The sequence below is a fragment of the Letharia lupina genome, assembly GCF_014066315.1.
Source record: "Letharia lupina isolate WasteWater1 chromosome Unknown contig_18, whole genome shotgun sequence".
Taxonomy (NCBI): Eukaryota; Fungi; Ascomycota; class Lecanoromycetes; order Lecanorales; family Parmeliaceae; genus Letharia; species Letharia lupina.
The window spans coordinates 637,795-652,823 of NW_023502987.1; the positions used below are offsets into that span (position 1 = coordinate 637,795).

The 15,029-nt window shown below is 24.5% G+C and overlaps 2 protein-coding genes across 2 annotated transcripts; both read left to right on the forward strand.

The window, feature by feature from the left end:
* Nucleotides 1-247: 247 nt before the first annotated feature.
* On the forward strand, nt 248-1,562 carry HO133_003678 (uncharacterized protein; the record flags this gene model as incomplete). Its single annotated transcript, XM_037294600.1, has 3 exons — nt 248-428; nt 486-1,137; nt 1,196-1,562. The coding sequence occupies 3 exons, from the start codon at nt 248-250 to the stop codon at nt 1,560-1,562; spliced, it is 1,200 nt and encodes a 399-aa protein (XP_037149288.1).
* A 683-nt stretch (nt 1,563-2,245) lies between these two features.
* HO133_003679 (uncharacterized protein) lies at nt 2,246-4,110 on the forward strand (the record flags this gene model as incomplete). Its single annotated transcript, XM_037294601.1, has 4 exons — nt 2,246-2,313; nt 2,385-2,434; nt 2,491-3,668; nt 3,724-4,110. The coding sequence occupies 4 exons, from the start codon at nt 2,246-2,248 to the stop codon at nt 4,108-4,110; spliced, it is 1,683 nt and encodes a 560-aa protein (XP_037149289.1).
* Nucleotides 4,111-15,029: the final 10,919 nt, after the last annotated feature.

Below are 15,029 nucleotides of genomic sequence, written 5' to 3' on the forward strand. Positions count from 1 at the left end.
CAACAAGACTCACCTCTTGACTCAAAACAACTAGAGATCTAGGCAATACGAGTATCAGATTGAAATCTGGTCAATCTACCCTCATAGTGTTCTCATCCCCCCTCCCTCCATAGCTGTAAAGGGCAATATTGCTACGTCTTTCTGGACAGCTACAGGGTCAGGTGTCTCATGGATTCGTGATCGCGTCTGGCACTGGAGCTCTCCCCTCACTACTCCCAACACCTTCAGACGAATCGCTATCAACAGAATGGACGACACGGCTTCTATAAAGTCTGCTTCCCAGGCTGGGACTTCGGCTTCTAATGGAACGAAGAGAAAACGGTCGGCAGATCCCAAATTCTACGCAGTACGCGTTGGCTACCAACCAGGCATTTACCACACCTGGAAAGACTGCCTAGAGCAGGTGAAAGGTTTCAAGAAGGCGATGTGTAAGTAAGCTGAGAGCTAAGAGTTGGTGGCCAGTCTGGCTCACGATACCATAACAGTCAAATCATTTCCCACTTTGACTGACGCCGAGCGCTTCGTTGCTGGCGAGAATCCGGTCCATGGAAATAATTCTGGTTTATCGCCTTCATCCAAATTTTACGCTGTGAAAAAGGGGAGGGTACCTGGAATCTACACAGATTGGCCATCCGCACAAGAACAGATTACCGGATGGCAGAAACCAAAGCACAGATGTTTCACGACCCGTGCTGAAGCGCAAAGTTTCTTGGAGGAAGACGAAAGACGAGCGTCGGACAGTCCAGCAGTTGAAATGGATGGTGTCTCCGTAACTCATCTCGCCGCCGACGTGCCGATCGAACCAGAATTCCAACCGCCGGCGAACAAGAAAGCCAAGAAAGGCGCATATGGTACGAAGACATGGGTCCCAGAGTACAATGAGGCCGACTACGAGCCCGGTACCGCGCCTTTGCCTCCAGATACTGAGGATGGGTTCGATTCTAACATTTTTCTGGATGCTGAGACCGGCAAGATGTTGTACAAGACACAAGAGCAGCGCCAGGTCACCAAGCCACGGCCGTCAGGGGTATCTCAGACCGAACCAATACGCATACATACAGATGGTAGCTCTTTAGGAAATGGTACGGCAGGGGCTTTTGCTGGTATCGGGGTCTATTTCGGTCCCGGCGACAAGAGGTTCGTTTTCCGGACAGGAGAGACATTACTAGCTTTTCGCTGATGGTCTCTGTGACAGGAATGTTTCCGAGACCCTACCAGGATCCAGGCAAACCAACCAACGTGCTGAGCTCACTGCAATCTTGAAAGCGCTCGAAATCGTCCCCAGAAATCGACACGTCTTAATCATCACCGACAGCCGGTATGCAATAGATTGCGTCACCACATGGTATATCAATTGGCGTAAGAATGGATGGAAGACATCAGCCGGCAAAGCGGTTGAGAACAAGGACATTGTTGAGAACGTTCTTGTAAAGATAGAGGAGCGAAACAAGCTGCACGTTCAGACCAACTTTGAATGGATCAAGGGGCATGCAAATCATCCTGGCAACGTTGAAGCTGATAAGCTCGCAGTTGATGGAGCAAGGAAGGGGCCAGCATCATAGTATGGGCTGATATGCTACGGTCGAAGTACTTGGAAGAATATCTCGTGATTGATGGTGCAGTGTCCATGGCATTATGTAGCCTTGCGTTTCTGAGGCAATCATGCTTTACGGCGCCTCGAAGCCACAGCTACAGAATTGCATCTGGTAAGATACATCGAATTCTCGCCGAGCAAAGTGACGGCAAAGGCTCATATGAAGATGGTACACAACCGCGGGGCGTTGCGACGAAAACGACAGTCATAGCGGCAGAGTCCTCTGAAGGATTTGAAATATGCAGTACCATAGATGTAACACTGTCCCGTCTCAATAGGTGAGTGCTTACTCAAACTCGACCTGCAGCTTAAAGCACGCCAAGGAATCCGATAAGATAAGCCCTATTCCAATGAGCCAACGTCCTTCTGCATGTCTCCTCAAACTCTCTCCTCTCTCCAAGATGGTCAGTCGTACATCCTCTAATTTAATTGGCATGCGGTATCCAAACAATGCAATAACATTGGCTCCTCGGCCGTCTCTTCCGGCCATATGACCTCATTGAAGAACGTTCAGACTGGTTACTGCCCGCGGTACCGTTTCCTTTTATTCTCTTGGATGTCTTTCCTAACTCAAGTACCTCGTGTTAAGGTGGCTTGCCCGAATCGCAAGGCGATTACTACATAGTGGACATCCTGCAAACATCAACCAGCATGCCTACTCTTGCTCTTTCGAATTTCAATATCGTGTTGGCAGTCTTGGGAGGTTTCATTACTTTATTGTAAATATTTTGCTCCTTTCCTCGCCTACCAATATGATGTGAGCATCTCACTAGTACTGACAAAATCGTAGTGGTCTGGTCTCTTACCTCTTCAAAGAGCATTTTTATCTATCTGAAGCCTGTCAGTAACCCTATAAATTGCTCCTAGAAGCCGGGAATTAGCGCTGAACAATATAGTGATATCGCTGCTCGCGGGGATCGTCTTCTCGCCGCATGCCACTAGTTTTATCAAGCCCCTGCAGTATGCCTCTGGATCACAGGAGAACCTTGATACAATTACCCTGTACTTCACTCGGCTCGTTCTCGGAGTGCAATTGGTACTGGCAGGGGTCCAACTTCCAAGCAAATATCTGTTGACAGAATGGAAAAGCCTGGCGCTCCTATTGGGGCCTGGAATGGCATTCATGTGGCTCTGCAGCAGTCTGCTTATCTGGGGGTTGGTTCCAAATTTGGATTTCCTCCATGCCCTCGCCGTGGGCGCTTGCGTGACACCCACAGATCCCGTGCTTTCAAACTCCATTGTAAAAGGCAAATTCGCAGATAAAAACATTCCCAAGGACCTGCAAAAAATTATAATTGCAGAATCTGGCGCCAACGACGGGCTAGGATACCCATTTCTATTCTTTTCATTGTATCTTATCAAATACATTGGTTCAGGAGATGCCGGGCAGCCAGGAGGGGTTAGGCTAGCCATGGGTGACTGGTTTGGAGAGACCTGGGGCTACACTATCCTACTGAGCGTTGTGTACGGGGCAACTGTAGGCTGGATTGCCAAAGAATTACTCCAATGGGCCCAAGACAAAAAGTTCGTGGACAGGGAGAGCTTCCTAGTATTCGCCATTACCTTGGCTCTTTTCATTGTTGGCACGTGTGGAATGATCGGCACCGACGATGTTTTAGCCTGTTTCATTGCCGGCAACGCCTTTACGATTGATGATTGGTTCCGCCTGGAGACGTTGGACGATTCTCTTCAGCCTACGATAGACATGCTACTCAACCTCTCCATCTTCATGTGGTTCGGGGCGGTCTGTCCATGGGGTAGCTTCCTTCGCAACGACGTTGTTCCAATCTATCGACTCATCGTCCTTGGTATTCTCATCCTACTTTTTCGCCGTCTACCAATCATTTTTGCCTTGCACACATTCCAGTGGTCGAAGATTTGGCAGATCGAGCAAAAGCAGCAAGCTCTATTCGTGGGGTTCTTTGGCCCCATTGGTGTCAGTGCTGTCTTCTATTTGTACGTAAGTCTCGGGTTTCTACGGCAAATTACCGTGGATGGCGTGATACGGGCAGATGCGGAGAGGTTGGAGGATGTGTTCACTGTGGTCATCTGGTTTTTAGCCATCTGCAGCATAGTGAGAGGAAATCCGCCCTTCCCATTGGTATGTGTCCCACTAACCATGTCCAAAGATCGTCCATGGACTGAGCGTTCCGCTTGGAAAATTAGGCTACCATTTACCTCGAACGCTTTCAAGTGCGATTGCATCAAGATCCATTAGTCAGGATCCAGAAGAGCCACGTCCACCTTTTCGCGTCCATGAGCAAATCCAGAATCGACCACAGCTGAACTATCAGAGTAATCGTTCACGAAACAGCCCGCGTACGCGAGAAGAGCCGCCCAGGCCTGTCTTTCGTATTGGAGGGTCCATCATCAAATCCACGACGTCTGAAAATGGTGTTGGGCTTCAGACTATCGATGCAGCCGAAGAAAGAATCCACTACAATGTCGACTCGCCCGAGTTGATCCACAGTCGTGATGGTAGTGTAGACGGTGGGCACACTATTCGCTCCGAATAGGTTGCGTTGAAGACGTTGATTGGGTTGGCTCTGTCCAATTTCACCGTTGGATTAGAGTGACCATTGAGATCTCGAACAATTCGAGCTGGAAGCCGAGGACCAGGAAACCTCACTTAGCTGAATGTTCGGAATGTACTGAGGACATACCGCAGAATGACGTCCCAATACTACCAAGACAAGCCCAGCGTTGTTGACAATATTTCTCCTGGCGCAGGAGTCGTACCATTCGGTGATAATATCCATTTCTGTCGTCGGCATGCTTTTTGTCACGGGAATAAGCCAAGCCTTTTGCCAAGCTTACTTTGCCAAGCCTTGTCAAGCTTGCTTTACTAAGTTTTATCAAGCTTACTATTATAAGTATTAGATTTCTAAATAGAAATAATTAAGCTTATTATATATTAGAACTATAAATCTTATTATTATTAGTATATATAAAAGAATAAAATAGAGCTAAGCTTGAAAACCTTGAATTTATATATATAGTTAATTATAAATTTAAATTCGCTATACTCTTTAATTAGACCGATTAAATTAGTCTAATAACTCTCTTATATTTTTCTTATTAAAAATTTATATATAGAAGTTTTATACTTTAAAGTACTTAGCTTGCGATATATATAGTTATTTTATAATTTCTTAAATTATAAAGCTCGCTTTACGCTTTCTAACGCTATAAAAATTATAAAGTTTAATTTACTATTTATAAAGTAAAGTAATATTTAAATATAGTTATATAAAACGCGTTTAAGACTAAATAATTCTTTTATCTATTTATATAATTATTATTCTTTTATCTCTCTATTAATTTTATTAATTTTATTAATATAAACGAGTAAAGGCCTATGAATTAAATTCATAATCATTTTTTTAATTAGGGCTATCGAGTAAGTAGGTGAGCGATCTTTGGTGAGCGAACTTTGGTGAGCGATATTTGAATTCCTTGCGCTCTTATAATTATAAGACTAAATTTCAAAATTCTTAAAAATTCGGAAAGCGTAAATAGCGTTTCAAAATTTAAAGTAAAAAATTTCAGAATTTTGATAGAAAACAAAAAAGTTATTACTATTGTGAATAATGTACACCTATTTTTTTGATGAGGGAGGCGCGGGAGGGCGAGATTTTGATGGTTGCGGACGCTAATTTATTTACCCGCGGTGACTCAGCCGATCTAGCCAAAAGGCGTAATAACCCCGAATTGATGATTGGCTGCACATACAAATTCAAGGTTTTCTAGTTCAGCCCTACCTTATTCTTTTATATATACTAATATATTTACTTTTAATATCCCTCGTTTAAAGATTACTAAATATCTAAAATATATATATCTCTTTTTTTTATCTTTTAAAGCCCCTATTAACGCCTTTAAGTCGTCTTTTAATAAATTTATTATTATTAATAATTAAGATTGTAAGCGAGCTTAATAGCTAGTTACTATTACTTATAAACGCGTTAAAAAAAAATTAAAAAGAGTTTAAATAAATACGTTTTTTTCTATAAATTTCTTTTAAATTAGTAATAATATTTTTTAATCTAGTAATATTATCTCTTAAGACGCGTTTTCCTTCTCTATCTATTTTTTATTATTTTATTTTAAAATCTTTTAACGCGTATTAAATTTTAAATATTATTAAGAAAAAGCTTTTAGATAAGAGGAAAACGCTATTAAAGATTCTCTATTATAAGATTTATTAATAGATTTCTTTAATAATAACTTTTTCGATAATTTATATTCTTTTAATCTTTATTTAAATTCTATTTAATTTTTAATAAGACTTATTAGCTATATTACGCGTTATTTATATATTATAAAGTCTATATAATATAATTTAAATTTTATAAATTAGATTTATAATAGCTATAATACGATATTATAAAAAGATAAAATAGTTAAATAGTATTATAATAGCGAAAAGACTAAAGTCGATATATCTAAAATAGATATTAATTAAGAAGTAAATAATATAGAATAAAGCTATAAAAGTATTAAAATAAGTATAAATAATTCGATTAATCTTAGCGAGTATATTATTAATTAAATTCTTTATTCTTTAATATTAGAAATCTTAAATTTTATTAATAATTATAAAGAATTTTATCGTTATAATATTTAATATAATAATATAATCTCTATAGTTTTATAATAGATTACTATTAATTATTTAATCGCTTTCTATATATATAAAATTTAGAGAGTAATTACTATTTATATATTTACTCTAATATCTTTAAAGAGCGAAAAATCGATTTTTAGCTAAATCTATATTATAAATAATATTTAAAATTAATTTATAATACGATATAACTTTCTTTTAATTATATTTTTTATATTAACTTTATTAGATATAGCTATTATAATTATATTAATTAGATACTTTATTATAAAATAATTATAATTCTTAAAAGTATTAATCTTTATATTAATACTTTTAAATTAATATTTAAAAGATTAAAGATTAATTTAAATATAAGAGGTTATAAGCTATTCTATAAAAATCTATAATATTATAATTTATATATTTATAATTATTCTATTTTAGATAAAATCGCTATTATCTAAAAGAGTAATATTAATAATTTATTAAGTATATTTAAGATTAGAAATATATTAATAAAGATTTAAAGTAGTAAGAGATTTAGTATTTTATATTAATATTTAATCTATATATCTTTACGCTATCTTATTATCTTTTTATTTAATAAATAATTATAATATAATAATATACTCTATATAGATAATATATTAAATAAAAAAAATTTTATTTAGCGAAGTAGAAATAGTAAAGCCATTCTACGAGTTAGAGAAATTATTAATTAAGATAATTTTATATAAATAACGCTTATCTTATATTATAGATCTATATTATTTATTTCTTCTATTTTATTCGTTATTAACTTTCTATAAATATATAATATAAAGTTATTTTAATAAGTTTAATTTTTTTTTTTACTACGATAGATTACTATAGTATTTTATCTATAATATTTATATATTTATTAAAAGTAATAAACTCTATTAGCTAAAGATAAATTAGAAGATTATTTAAATTAATATTTATTAAGTAATTATTAATATTTATATTAATAGAGTTATTATAGATAATTAAGCTAATAAATAATATATTATTCTCTCTTTCTTCTATTAAGAAAATTTATAATTTATAAAATAACTTTATTAGAATATTATTATCTTATTTATTAAGTTTAACTAATTAAATCTCTTTATAACTTTTATTTATAATCTAAAATAAATTAAGATTATTAAAAAAAAATTATTTAGTAAATAAGTTATTAATTAGTTTAATTTAATTACTAAAGTATTTAGATTAAAATTAAAAACTCTTATAAATAATATTCTAAAGAGGAAGATACTAGATATACTTTTATTCTTTTTATCTCTTATTATAGTATAATAATTCTTTCTCTTTTTATCTAATAAAGTAATTTTTTAAATAATATATTAGTTAAATAATTAATATAAATTATAATTCTTAAAAATACTTCTAATATAATTTAATTTATTATATATTATAATTTCTATTAATTAACTCTATATATCGTTTAAAAAATTTCTTTATTCTTATAAAGGCGAAGTATAGTCGATTAAAATATCGATTAATTTTAACTCTAATTAACTTTACGAGTAATAGATCGAGTTCTTATTTATATTTATATTATAGAATTTAAAAAACGAGGTTTATTATATATCTATATTCTTATTATATTATATTTTAAAAATTAATTTTTTAATATCGCTAAGATAGATATCGCTATTAATATTAAGATTCTTAATTAAAGTCTATTTCTTAATCTCTATATAATTATTATTAGATATATACTTTATAGAAATTATAATTAATATATTATTAATAAAATAGATATTATTTTCTCTTATTAGAATTTAGATAAGAATATATATAGTAAATAATTTTCGAAGAACTTTAACGACTATATCGTCTTTAAATTAGACTCTAAATATTTTATATATTATTAATATAAATCTATTAAAATATTAGATAATAAATTTAAATAGAGTTACTAGATAATATTTTATAGTTTTTATTTATTAATTAAATATAACGCTTATATTAATATAAAAATTTATATTAATATTAAAGCTTATAAATATATTTTTAAATATATTTATAAAGATAGCGATTAAGTTAATTTTTAAATAGAGTATAAAAATAATAGAGTATAAAAATAATATAGATTAAAATAATATAGATTTAAATTAGATAAATAAGATTTAAAAGTATTAAGATATATAATAAGTAAGCTCTACGAAAGTCTATTAAAGGATTTTTAACTTTAAATTATATAATTATAATTCTCTTATTAAATATTTATTTATTTATCTCTTAAATTAATATAATATAATATTTAATAATAATAATAATTTAAATTAGATAATTAATATAATATATAAACGCTAGATTAAGCTAATAGTCTTTTTTTAGCTAGACTAATAATATTAATAGCGAAAATAAATAAAAGATCTCTTTTATATCGATTTATTAAAGTAATATATTTAGAGAAAAAAATAAGCGAGATATATTTAAATAAAGTTTACGTTAGAGGCGTAAAAGTATTATTATAAAGATATATTATATTAATTTAAATATTAAAAAACTCTTCTATTTATAATATCTTCTTCTAAATATATTAAATTCTATATTTTTCAAAAACTTATATATAATAAATAATAATATTTTTATTATTATTATAGTATTTATATAATAAGAGGCTTACTTTATAATAATATTAAATAAAATTAAATATTAAATAAAGTAGTAGTCTAATAGAGAGAATACGCCTTATAAGATTTCTTTATAATAATTCTATTATAATATAAATTTAATAATTCTTTAAATTTATAAAATAATTATAAATTAAGATATATAGATAATTTCTTTTTTATTAAATAAAAATACTTTAAATATAGTATAAATAGCTTATCACGCTAATAGTAATATTAAAATATTATAACTTTTTTTAATATAATATTTCTTTTTTTATATATTAAAACTTTTCGCGCTAAATATATTTTTTCTTAATAATTTTTTTAATAAGTTAAAATATTTTAAATTATAGAAAGAGAAGATTATCGCGCTAACGATAGTTTTAAAATATCGTAATATTTTTTAATATAATATTCTTTTTTTAACTATTAAAACTTTTCGCGCTAGATATATTTTTTCTTTTTTTATTTATAAATAATTTAATTCTTCTTTTATACTTTATATATATTTCTTAATTAATATATATTATTCTTTATTTAAATTATTTAATAATCTTATTTATATTCTTTAGACTTAATATTATATTCTCTCTTTATTAAATAATATATAATATAAATAAATTATTATTAAAAACTTCTATTTTTATTTAATTTAAATTCGCTTAAAGAAAAGTAATATTAGCTTTATAAAGAATATTAATTTTACTATTAGCTTTAATCTATTCGCGATTTAATAAGATTATAAATAATATTATATTAATAATTAAAATCGATTTCTATATAAAGAATATAATTATTAAACTAATATCTAGAAGTAAATATAAATAAGTTTTAATAATAATTAAATTACTATAGTCGACGCTATTTAAAATATAATCTCTTATTTTAATAATTAACTTTTTTTTTTAAAAATTATAAAAATATTAATAAGATTATATTTTAGAATATCGTATTATAAAGAGTATAATATAATTCTAAAATAATTATTATTATAATTTTATCTAATATCGCCTCTATTCTTCTTTAAGATAACGTTATTACTTATTTTTACTTTAAGATTTCTTTTAATATTATTATTTAATCTAATTATAATATATTAATAAAGTCTAATTTAGCTTAATTATTAAAAATAATTAAATTTATTTTCTAAAATAAGATCTTTATATAAAATCGCTACGATATCGAGATTATTAATTATATACTCTAAAATATTTAAAAGAACTTCGCTTCTTTTAATAGTATAATTATATATTTCTATAATAATTTTTGTTAAATTCTTCTAATTATTAAGAGTATTAAGTTAGATTATATTATTCAAATTATATTAAAAGCGTTTTATCTTTAAAACGATATTTAAATCTTTAAATTTATAAAAAATATAAGACTTTAGAATCTTAATTTAACTAATTAAAATTGAATTAATATAAAGAAATTCGCTTAAAGACTATTAGATATAAATAATAATATTTTAATAAGCTTCGAAAAATAAAAAGTTATTAATTAATCTATCGAATAGTTATTAAATAACTTTATTATTTAACTAATTAATATTATTTATAATAATCTTAATCTATATTAAATAGTTAATTTTTATATATTTAAAATAATTCTTTATATTCTTAATAAGAATATTATTTAATTTAATAGTTAAGTTCTTAATAAGTTCTTTAAAATTAAGATTATTTATAATAATAGAAATTAAGTTATTAATAAGAAAGATAGCTTTCTTTTATTTACTAAAATAATAAATATCTTTAAATTAATCTCGCTTTTATTCTATTATTTAAAATTAAAATAGAATTATATAATAATATTATTAAGAAATTTAAAGTAGTATATAAATTTATATAATAAGATATATTTATAAATTAAGTATATTAGATTTAAAATACTTAATTATTATATTTTTAAAGATAAATATAATAATAAATAATATTATATATTATATATTTCTCTAGTTTCGCCTAATTCGAATAATCTATATACTTTCTTTCGATATATTTAATTTCTAATTTAATTAACTTTTAATATAATAATTAATAAGTTTTAGAATTAGTTATTATAGTAAGTCGATTTATATCTATATTTCGAGGTTTTTATTTATAATTAATTATATATAATCTTAAGTCGAGTTATTAATAAGATCGGTTTATTAATTATAATTTTAAATAATTTATTAAAATAGCAATTTATTTAGCTAACGAGATATATTAAAAATAAGATTATTAAATAAATACTTCTTTTTTAAATAAAAATATAATTAATTAGTAATTTATAATAATAGAAGTAGATTATTTATTATATAGAAAGTAAGTAAAGTTTAATTTAATTTAGAGTTAAAGCTTTTATTTTCTTTATTAATTTCGTAGTAATAGAAGTAGATTAAAAACGCATAGCAAGCGATTAGAGTTCGATTTGGCTTAGGGCTAGGGCTAAAATTCGATTTAATTTAGAAGAATCCAACTTTATAAATTTAATTCATAAGCCTTTACTTGTTATAATATAATAATATTATTATTTCTTAATATTAATTAATTATTAAGAGATTTTAGAAGTTTCTCTATTAAACTAGTTAAAGAAAGCTTATTCTTTAAAAAAGCTTATTTTTAAAGAAAGATTATTCTCTAAAATTTATCTTAAGCTTTCGCTACGTAAATTCTTTAAATATATTATTACTATCTAAAATTACTTTTAATAGCGAATTTCTTATATCTATCGTAATTTTAATTAAGAATTTATAAGAAATAAAAATCTTTCTTTTAGAAATCTTAATTTCTTATAAGATTTCTTAATTTTTATTTACTTTTTTTTAAAAATTATTAATATCGTTAATTAATAGTTACGCTAGCTTTCTTAAGTTATTTAATACTTAATCTAATCGCTTATAATATTATTATTCTTATATTTTAATTATAAGAATCTTTTAAAAGTAATTATATATTTATAAATTTACTTAATAAGAAGAATCGTTAATTTATTAAGAATATTATCGAGAGTAATTTTTATCTATTTTTAATAACTCGAGAAATCTTAATAAATAATAATTATTCGCGTATTAGATTTAATTTAATTAAAATATTTTTCTAATCTCTTAATTAGATTATTAATAAATTATATTTTTATATAATATTTAGAATATTTAAGAAAGAAGTAGAGTTATTATAAAGATTTAAGAATTCTCTATTTATAGAAGTTATTTTAAAAAACTCGTTAAGTTTCTTATTTTTAAGAATTATTATACTTTCTTTAATAAGTTTAATTTTATTTTTAAGGATTATTATACTTTTTTAATAAGTTTAGAAATTATAATAAGAGTAATATTTATTAATAAAATAATCTATTCCTATCTAATTAGATTATTAAATAAAATAAATTTTGATAATTTATAAATATAAGTTATTATTATAGTAATTGCTTTTATAATAATAGTTTAATATATATATAATAATCTATTATAATAGAAAATATTAGAATTATTAAATTCGCTAGATATTATTAATATTTCTAAAAATAATAAAGATTTTTTATAATTAAGATAAAATTTAAATAATATTAATTTTTTTAATTTAATATATAAAGATAAGTCGATAGCGTTTAAAGGCTTATCGATAGAGTATATACTAAAAAAAAAACTTTTATAATATTTATTTTTTTATTAAATACGCTTATAATATAGCTAATATTAAAAATAATAATTTTATATATATAAATCTTTAGATTTATTTAAAAGATCTTATTTTAAAATAGTAATTTAATAAATTTATTAATAATAATAAATATTTTATTAAGCTTAATAATAGACTTAATAAGTAAAAATAATTACCTATTAAATAATTTAAGATACTTATTAATATAGTTATTAACTCGATTTTTAAAAAAATACTATATATTTTATAATATTAATAATTATAAAAAATCTTAAAAATATATTTAACGAATTTTATAAGTAATAAAAGATATTAAATTTATAGATATTAATAATTAAATTAATATTATTTATAATAATCTTAATTTTATTTTTAAATAAGATATTAGATATTTTAAAAAAAGTATTAAATTATCAAAATTTCTTATCGAGCTTAATAATTTTAAATATAATTAATAAATATATATAAATAAGTATAAAATAGAAAGAAGTATAGATATTAAAAATATTTCTAAATTTAAAATAAATTAATAATCTAGATTTATTAATAATAATAAAAATAATTATAATTAGTTATAATCTCGATAGTAGTAAGATTTTAAATTCAATTAATAATTATTTTATAATTATTAATCTTATTAATTTTATTACTCGCTTTTTTCTTATTATTTTAATAATATAAATACTTATTTAAATTAATAATAGTAGAATTCTAATTAATATAATTAGTAATTAAATTTATAATATTAATTTTATCTATTTAAAACTCGATAATCTTTTTAGATTATCGCTTCGCTAAATAAATATACTTTAATATTCTTAAATTTTAAATTTTTATTAAAAGAGAGCTTTTTAAAAAAGAAAGATTATAATAATTAAATTTTTTTATATTAAAGCTTTTAAGGATTTTAATAATAATAATATTCGAAGATATTCGCTTATTAAGCTTCTATTAATAAGAATAAAAAATCTTATAAAAAAAATACTTAAAAAGAAAATATTAAAATCGAGTTATTATACTTTATAAATAAAGATTAATAAAAAAATTAAATATATTATAGTACTACTAACTACTCGCTAAATTTCTATAATAAATAATTTATAAATTTTATAGAATTTAAAACTTATTATTATTTTTATAAAGATATCTTCTTATTTAAAATAAAGCTTTATAAATATAATTATATTAATTATCCGAGAAATCTTAATATTATTTAAATTAATAATAATAATTTACTATTATTAAAAACGTTATCGAAAAATTCTTTAAAGAAAATTTTAAAAATAATTAAATTCGATTTCTCGAATAAGAATTCTAATTTAAATTTTATATTTTATAATTAAAATTATATTTATATAAAACTTTATCTAATATTAAAAGAAGAATTTAATAATATATATCTAGATATAAATTAGAATATAATTTTAAATAATAGATTATAATTTAAAAGTTTATTATTTAAAATTAAAATAATTAAAATAATTTTATTTTTAAAAATTCGCGAAATAGATATTAATAAATATAAAATCGATAAATATATAATTATAAAGTTTTATTTTTTAAGATTAAATTTCTAAAATAAAAAAGCTCTTATCTATCTTCGAAGAGAAGTTTATATTATTAATAATCTTTATATTAAAATATTAATTAATAATAATATTATTAACTTTAAAGATATTATTATTAATATTATTAATAAGAGTATTTATATAAAAAGCTATAAAATTATAATCGAAGTTTTTATTTATTTATAAAAAGAAAGATTTATATAAAGTTAATAATAATAATTTCTTTATATAGTAAGATAATACTATTTATAAGAAATATTAATTTATCTATTAACTATAATTTTTTATTTAAATCTATTATTTAGATAAATCTTATTCTTTTTATCTATATAATAAATTATTTAATAATTAATATTTTTATTAGAAATAAGATAAATAATTTTATTCAAATTTTAAAGAAATTAAGATTTAAAAGCGTATTTAAAATAGATTATAAGAATTATTTCTAAATCGTAATCGAGTCTAACTTCGCGATAACTTATATAAAACAAATTACTAATTATTTCTAACTCGCTAAATTTAATATCTATTAATTATTTAAAATTAATATTCTTAATCTCTAGTAAATAAGAAATAAAGTTATTTAATAAAGTTATAGTCTATAGCGATATTTAAAAAACTTAAACTCTCGCGAAGTTAGTTAAAGAATTTCTTAATATTTAAATAAATATTAAATTTATAAAAGTTTTTAAAAAAGAATAAATAAAAAATTTATTATAAAATAATTAATAATTTAAAATTAGCGATAAGATTAAAATTTATTTACTTAAAATTAAAGATTATAAAGTTATTAATTAAATTTTTAATAAGCTTTAATATTAAAGTAGATTAAAATATATTAAATAAACTATTTTCTTCGCGTACTCGATCTTCGTAATTTAAAAAGCGCTTTTAGAAGATAAATATAAAAGTCCATTAGTAGTAGATATTAGAGGCTTAAACAATTTAATTTTATATATTTATAGA